A 7,610-nucleotide genomic window follows, 5' to 3' on the forward strand; every position below is an offset into this window, starting at 1 on the left:
TCTTTCCCTCCAAAAGCACAAATATCCCATGTGAGTCAAACCAAGGTAAGTCCATCAACCCATAAATGAAACTCCACCCCCAGGAGCTCTGCCTTGATGGGCAGGGGAGCTGATCTCTGGCTCCAGGCCTCTTAGTCCCCCTTGGTGATCAGGTCCTCGATGTAGGCATCCAGCTCGTCATCTGTGTTAATGTCTATGTCCTGGAACAGAGCAGTGCAGGGTCAGCCGGGGGCCACAAGGTCGTGGGGGGCCCGCCTCCCCACCCTTCTTGCAGCCCGTGCCCCTTCCTCTCGCCCCTCCACCCTGGCTGTCAGGCCTGTCCCTTCTTGATCATCCGCCCACTCCCTCCTCTGTGCACAGATGACGCCCAGATTTCTTGCTCCTACCCTGCCTCTACCCCAGGTTCCCGGCTTGCCTTAGCCATGCTGCAGGCTTCTCAGACTCAAAACATCCAACAGCTCAACGGCACCACCCACCCCAAGTTGCTCCATCTTGGTACAGGCCACCACCGCCTCCCCTCCACCCAGGGGCTCAGACAAACCACAACCATCACCCTTGTTTCCTCCCCTTCCCTCAAGACGTTACAACAAATCTGCCCACTTCTCTCCCTCCTCACTGTCACCATCCAAGGTTCAGGCTGCCAGAATCTCTCACCCAGACAACTGTGGGAACCTCCTCACTGGAGTCCCGGATTCTAACCCGCCCCCCCCTCCAGGCCCTCCTACAACCAACCAGAGTAAATGTCTTAGATCGCAAACGTCTTAGTGCCACACCCTCCAGAGACTTCCCACCTGGTACAGGGCCCTGCTTCTTCTATCGCCCACATCTCCCTGCCTTGGGCCTCAGGCCCTGCTCTTCCCTCTCCCCAGAGCTCTCATCCCCAGAGCTCTCAGGTCCCACTCCTGCGTGACTGGTTCTGCCCTCAGCTCAAGTACCTCCTCAGAGAGGCTTCCCCTGAACACCCTAGTAAAGTGGCATCCCTGTTTTCTGTCTCTCTCATATTTCCTTCACAGCACTTCCCGCCAACAGTAGTTCTGTCTCCTCCACTTGTTGGGCTATGAGAGCAGGACCCCTATCTTGCCTGTCTGCTTCACCAAGGGTCCCCAGGACAGGCACAGAGCAGTTGTCCTCAATGTTTACTGCCTGGATAAAGGGCTGAGACCCTACAGGGCGCTCCCTGCTTCTGGGCTACCTGATCCCATCTGGGCGTCATCTGGAAAAGTGAGAATGTCTTTCTGTTTTATAACTTGGAGGGTTCTCAAACCAGGTTGTATATCAGAATGTCTAAACAAGGGCAAAAGTCTGATACCGTGGGTCTGGCTGGGATGAGGCCCAGGCAGCCGCACCACCTCCAGCCCTCCTGGTCAGGATGCTGTGCAGCCAGGGTTGGAACCACAGATTCCTGTGAGTGGGGAGAAGGGAGCAGGAGGTGCCCAAGCCCCCCCTCCCTGAGACACCAGGTGGTCCGCTACAATGAGAGGGCTGCCTGGCTCACCTCCTGCACCTTTTGCAGGAGCGCCACGATGTTGGTCCTCAGCTTCTGCAGCTTCTCCTCTGTCTCACGGAGCTTTCTCTCGGAGGTACGCAGGCTCTCCTCGGAGGCCTTGGCCCGCGAGTCGGCGCGGCTCTGGTAGGAATGGCACAGGTTCTGGAGCCCCACTTCATACTGCTTAAAGTACTCTTTCTGTTGGGAGAGGAGCGGTGGGTGAGTGCGTGAGCTCACGAGGGTCCCCAGTGCCCTTCTAGATGGGCACTGGTGTCCCCAACTGGCTCAGCACAAGGAAGCTCAGTCTGAAGGGATGCCGGACCCAGAAGTAAGTGATCTCTCTAGCTCCAGAGAAGGAAGACCTCGACGTCCACCTCACAGGGCTGCCACGAGGACGAAGACGGGATCACACATGAAGCACGTACCAAAGTGCTCTGGCAGACTGCCAGCCGTGAGTAAATGTGAGGGATGATTCTCACCATTCACCTTTCTAAGTGCACAACAGCACTTTGAGCAAACCACTTCCAAGTCACAACCAACAATGTCAAGATCAAAAGTTCTCTTCCACAAGTATTTTATCAAGCACCTATAAACAACAGATTCCTCCAGGTTTGTGTAGTATGTTTATACAGCATCAGAGCTTTTCACCATCTTCCCTGAGTACCTGAAACTTCCTGGGGGTGGGGCAGTAATGTTAACTAGCACTTTCTCTAGACATGGGGCTTTATAGCAGAACACTTGTTTCAAATGAAAGTTACATGGAATCTCAGTATAAAAAACAATTTGGGTAATAACTATGTTTAATTTCAAAGTTATAACATTATGATTTACTCATAAATCACCAATGTGAATGATGAGGCCATTCTGATGAACACAAACCCATGACCAGGAGGTCCTGGCTAACAACTGCAGTCTCGCCAACTCTAGCATTTATTTACTTCTGTGAAGATGTATGAACTACCTAGCACTGAACAGCTAAAAACCGCTGTTTTTAAAACGTGTTAGAACTAATTGTTTACAATCTAGAATACTATCCCAGTAAATCAGGATGGCAACAGAAACTTCAAATTCTGCACAAAAAATAATTATCACTTGGCAGCGCAAAAATAAATGTTCAAGCAGGTGCCTAAAGTATTAAAATGTAATACACAATGTCTTAAGCCTAACTATGATTTGTATTCATTTAAATTTTTTTTTCCCACTTTTAGGCCATTAAAGATTCACAGGCAATTACGTTACCTTTAAAGTATATATATATATGTATATATATATATTAATTTTTTTTAATCTTGTATTTGCAGGACCCCTGACAGTCTGGAACTCCTAGTCCAGCATGATGAGCAAAAGGACAGTCATTTACAAACTGACAAGGATACAATGAACATTAGACTCTTGTTGTGTCCCTAACGTTAAAAAAATTAAAGTTTGAGTTATTTTAGGCATTTCACTTAGGTGGCTATTAAACTGATGCATTAGTGGTACACCTCCCTTTACAAGCATAAGCCAACAGACTATTTTAGGCTCAGATGCTCCTACTGACTGTGCTTTGGTCTGAGCGGTCAGGGCCACTGCAAAGATCCCACTGCACCCAAGCTTTACTCTGAATTTGGCAACAACTTTAAGCCAAGAGCAACAAACATGCCAGGCTGACCTAGCTGGCCTATCAGCTGTTTGTTCCTGGGATCTGCAGAGGATGCCTGCAGCCTGAACAAGGGTAAGCGTTGAGGTATAGCAGCTTTCTGTGAAGCCACCATGAGTTCTGCACCTTCTAGCTTCCCCAGGGTGCAGTGCCCCCTCATCTCGCAGGGGAGCAAGACCCTTGTCCTAACTAGTTGTTCTGGGTTCAAATCTGGGATCTATTAAGACAGACTGTTCACCTCTCTGCCCCTGGGTTTCTTCAGCTCCTAGCCTCATTTCCCTTTTTTAAAGTAGAATGGAGACAAACATCCATGTTTTCCTCTCTGGCAAACTTTATCAAGCATACAGCTGCCCACAAGGGCCTGCCATCTTAAACGTATTAACCCTGCAGTTTCAATTCCAGTTGTCCTCTCCAGAAACTCCTCCCTAGAAAACGTAAGCTATTCCTACAGCAGAAACATCCTCTTGATGTGGATGACCCCCAATCCCCATCTCCAGCCCTGCCCTTCCCGCCCCTCCCAAGTGCCAGCCCCAATCTCCAGTGTCCTGTCCACTGGACATCACCAGAAATGAAGTGCTGGTACTTCCAGCCCAAGTCAAATCACTTCTCTTCCTCACCCTCACCCTGTTTCTCTCCCAGTTAACAGCTTTGTCATCAACCTCCAATTCCCACAGGCCTGAGAGACAGGGAAGCACGTGACCTCTGCCTCCTCTCCATCACCTGCCTTCAGTCAAAGAAGGACCCCTGACATGGCCCCTTCACCTGTCAGAGCTCCCATCCCCCCTCCCTGACCTATCACCATTAGACCAGCTTCCCTGTCCCTGTGTCTCCCATCCACCCTCCTACCCAGAACCAGAGTTACCCTCTTAGGGGCAGGGTCAACAGACTACTCACTGCCTGTGACCAAATCAGCCTGCCACCTGTTTTTGTAAACAAAGCATTACTAGACCTCAGTCACATCCATTCCTTTGCATATGGTCTTATGGCAGCTTCCACACTGTAACGGCAGAGCTGAATAGTTGCCACAGACACCTTACAGCCCATAAAGCTGAAAATATTTGCTAACTGGCCTCTACAGAATAAGCCTCTTGACCCCTGCCCCAGACATGGTTCAAGTCGACAATTCCATCCGCTCAAACCTTTAGCTGGGCCTCCATTTCATGGAAAGTTTAAGCCACTGCACCTCAGGGGGGTGCCCCCGATGCCTCCTATCCTGGGTCTGAGGGCCCTTCTCCCTGAGTGCTCACCACAGAGACCACTGCCCTGGCCCCCATCTGCCCTTGCATCCCTGAGCCTTTGTTCACCAACAGTCCCTCTGCCTCAATCACTTCCCATCACTTCTACAAACACTCGCCCAAACCCACATTTTCTTTAGCCCTGGTCACTCTCTCCCCCTCCCAGAGGCTGCCCCAGCCCTCCCACCCACCTTGCAGAGCACTTACTGCTCTCAGCCTCATGTCTCGGTACCTGCTAAAAATTCAGTCTCTACTGACTCTTAAGCCACTTGGAGGCTCCAGCACTAAGGCACTGCATCTGCATTTGCTAAATAAGATCCCACGCTTATCTCCACACACCATGAGCTTTCCTATACCTCCGAGAGTCACGTTTCCGGCACTTTGAACCTAAGCTCTTTACTGTCTCCTGCCTTGACAGAGGAAAAGGCACGTACTCCACACAAGTCACACCGGGCCTGTCCCTAAGCGAGGATTCCACTCCACCCCAGCATCTCACCAGCTGCACACCAGTCATCCGGCTGAGCAGCTTCTTTTTCCACAATGTAAAGTCCCCTCTTCCCTTCCCTCAGCAGATGAAAGGGAAGCTGGCCAAGCGGGGAAGGGGGCACACAGCTGAGAGCTGACAATCACAACAAGCACCAAGGGGGGCATGCAGAGTCAAAAACCAAAGGCTGGGCAGACTCACCAGAGGAAACGATATTAGCTCATCTGAATTCATAGCACTCAGCTCCTTCTTAGAGATGGGGAAACTCGGAGGCAGGAAGTACCGTAAACAATTCCTAAACAAGAAAGAAGGTGGAGATTGGAAATCAGAATGGCACAGAGCTAGTGGAGAACCAGCGCTGACCCCGGAGCAGGACGACAACGCACCGAAGGATCTGGACGAGGAGGTCAATGGTCTCGTGGTTGGTGCTCGGGGCGGTGGTGTCGGGCTCAATGCGAATGCAGTCTGAGGTGGAGGGTTCCGCCATGGCTACAGCCTGCTGGGCCACCGCTGCCTCCTCCTCCTCCTCCCCGCCCTCCTGCTGCGTGTCCGGGCTCTGATACTCCGGGGAAGGGGGCTTCATCAACCGCACATCCTCACTGCCTTTCTCCACCCTAGGGAGGACCCAGTGTTTGTGTCACATGTGTCCCAGGCTCCCAGGATGGGCTGCCTGCCCCTGCCCAACTCTGTCAACCCAGCCTCCTAGAAGGGGCATTACCAGCGGTCTCTTGGTGTCGTGTCCGTGGGCACATAGTCAAACTTCACCTTCCACCGCACCACGTTCTTGCCCAACTCCACGGCTGTGACACGGCCTGTGTACCACTCCCTGTTCACACGCACCTCCACGTGCAGCCCTTTATCTGAGAGTGCAGATGGAGTTAGAAAACTAGACTAGAGCCCCCCACCCAGCCAGGGCCACCTTGGGAAAGGTCATCCCAGGTTCACAGGGACAAGAACCCCTAGGAGATTGACGCCACTATGCCAGGGACACGGAGCCCAGCCACCCTTGTCTCCCTCCCCAACTGTCATGAGAGTGGAGTGCCGCAGAGCAGCATGATAACTGCCAGAGGTGAACACCAAGAAACTGATGCTAAAAATAAACACGAGGGCGTGCTAGCCTCAGCATTCTTCTCAGAATTAGACTTGAAACCATTGTTGCTTGAGAGCCTGGAGCCAGAAAAGCCTCCATGAGCCTTCAGAATATGGTGCTGCTGGCAAGGGTCCCCCTTCCCATTTCCCCACAGGCTCCGGGCACCTCCCTAAACTCACCTTTCTGAGCGCTCTTGAGGTCAGCTGGGTCCTCTTCCCCAGCACTGTCTGAGAGCTGCAAGAACAGAGTCTATGAGAGGCACCGCCAGTGCCCCTAAAGAACAGACTGTCCACCCAGGGTCATAAGCCATCACCTCATGTCGTCTCATGCGGCTGTTTAAATCCCCAGGCCTCACTGAGAGCCACTCTCTCAACCATTATCTCAGTATCTACACACCTGCCTCCAAAAACGTCAGTAAACAAGAGAGCAGGCATAGGGGCAGAATGTCACAGACACGGAAGTAGATCTGCGTCGGTGTCACCTCAAGCCTGTGAGTACAGCCACAAGCCAGTCTCACTCAACTCAAGATCCTACCAGGCACCGTGTTTCTAGTCGTCTGTGTGACTGAGTGTCCTTCAGAGATGGACTAGGCTTCTGAAAGGCTCGTGTCACAGACTGCAGGTGGCGGGTGGAGACCCTGGGGAGGGAGAATGCTGAGAACCTACCTCATTCAAGTCCTTTTTCTCCTCCTTCACGGCAAACTTGCCCCGCTTGGACCTCTCTTTCCTCCTCTCAGCCTCTTCCTCGGCTTCTTCCTCATCAGAGACCCCAAGACTCCGCTTCCGACCAGGAGTGGCCTACAGCAAGAGGAGCGGGAACATGAGGGACCCTGGCAGCCCCTCAGGTGCTGGAAGATCCCATCTGGCCTAAAGGAGCCATTCAGAGAGGGGTCTGTGGGTCTCTGTCCCCGCCAGGGCTGGGATCCCAACAGTACTAGGGACACAGCAACCCCCGGCCTCTACGCCCACGAGGACCTTTGCTCAAAGCTGTCACAGGGGAGCCTCTCAGTTCACTCCCCACTGAACCACGCCAACCACTGCTGCAGCCCACCAAGGCTGTCACCAGGCTGCAACCTCTGCCCACCGCGTGAGAAGCCAGTGAAGGCAACTCAAGTCTGTGGAGGACCAAACCTTGGAGGGGGCACCAAAGAGCTCCCTGGACAGGGAACCAGCAAGCTCAGTGCCCCCCATTGAGTGCCTTCAGCTATCAGACTCCTCCTCTGCAGGGGCAGCACGGAAGGCTGATCTCCACTGAGGCTTGTCCACCCCCCACCGCCCCCCATGCAGTCAATGCTGCCCCCTCCATTCCTATACCACTGTGGGCAGGGCAGGAGAAGGAGGAGCATCTCACCAGGGAGAGTTTACTGGGAGGCTCCGGCTTTTTGACCACTGGAGTCTTGATGGCTCGGGGGACGGGGACCTCCCGAGGGCTCTTGGAGTTGGGCAGCAGAGATGGTGATGGTGGCTGCACAGGAGGGGCGGGCCGGGATGCAGTCTTGACTGGAGTGTTGGCAGGCTTTCGGGGCACCTCAGGAGGCTGGAGCAGCCTGGAAGTACTGGCCTCCTCCCGTGCTGTCGAGGCAGGAGGCTTTGGGACGCTGCCGATAACAGGAGCCTTTCGGGGCTGGCTGGCTGGTCTGGGAGCCTGCAGGGAAGGGGGTCTGCTCGGGGCATTCC

At 53.3% G+C, this 7,610-nt stretch overlaps 1 protein-coding gene across 1 annotated transcript in view; it reads right to left on the bottom strand.

Moving 5' to 3' along the window:
* Nucleotides 1–131: 131 nt before the first annotated feature.
* Nucleotides 132–7,610, bottom strand: part of MORC2 (MORC family CW-type zinc finger 2) — a 39,156-nt gene continuing 31,677 nt past the window's right edge. The window contains exons 20-27 of the mRNA XM_007461208.1: nt 7,285–7,610; nt 6,600–6,731; nt 6,114–6,168; nt 5,563–5,704; nt 5,231–5,458; nt 5,046–5,139; nt 1,496–1,684; nt 132–200 (exon numbers count right to left, since the gene is read on the bottom strand). Of these exons, the coding sequence (XP_007461270.1) occupies nt 132–200; nt 1,496–1,684; nt 5,046–5,139; nt 5,231–5,458; nt 5,563–5,704; nt 6,114–6,168; nt 6,600–6,731; nt 7,285–7,610 (1,235 nt within the window). The remainder of the gene's footprint in view (nt 201–1,495; nt 1,685–5,045; nt 5,140–5,230; nt 5,459–5,562; nt 5,705–6,113; nt 6,169–6,599; nt 6,732–7,284) is intronic.

This window comes from Lipotes vexillifer, unplaced genomic scaffold (genome assembly GCF_000442215.2).
Source record: "Lipotes vexillifer unplaced genomic scaffold, Lipotes_vexillifer_v1.1 scaffold691, whole genome shotgun sequence".
Classification (NCBI taxonomy): domain Eukaryota; kingdom Metazoa; phylum Chordata; class Mammalia; order Artiodactyla; family Lipotidae; genus Lipotes; species Lipotes vexillifer.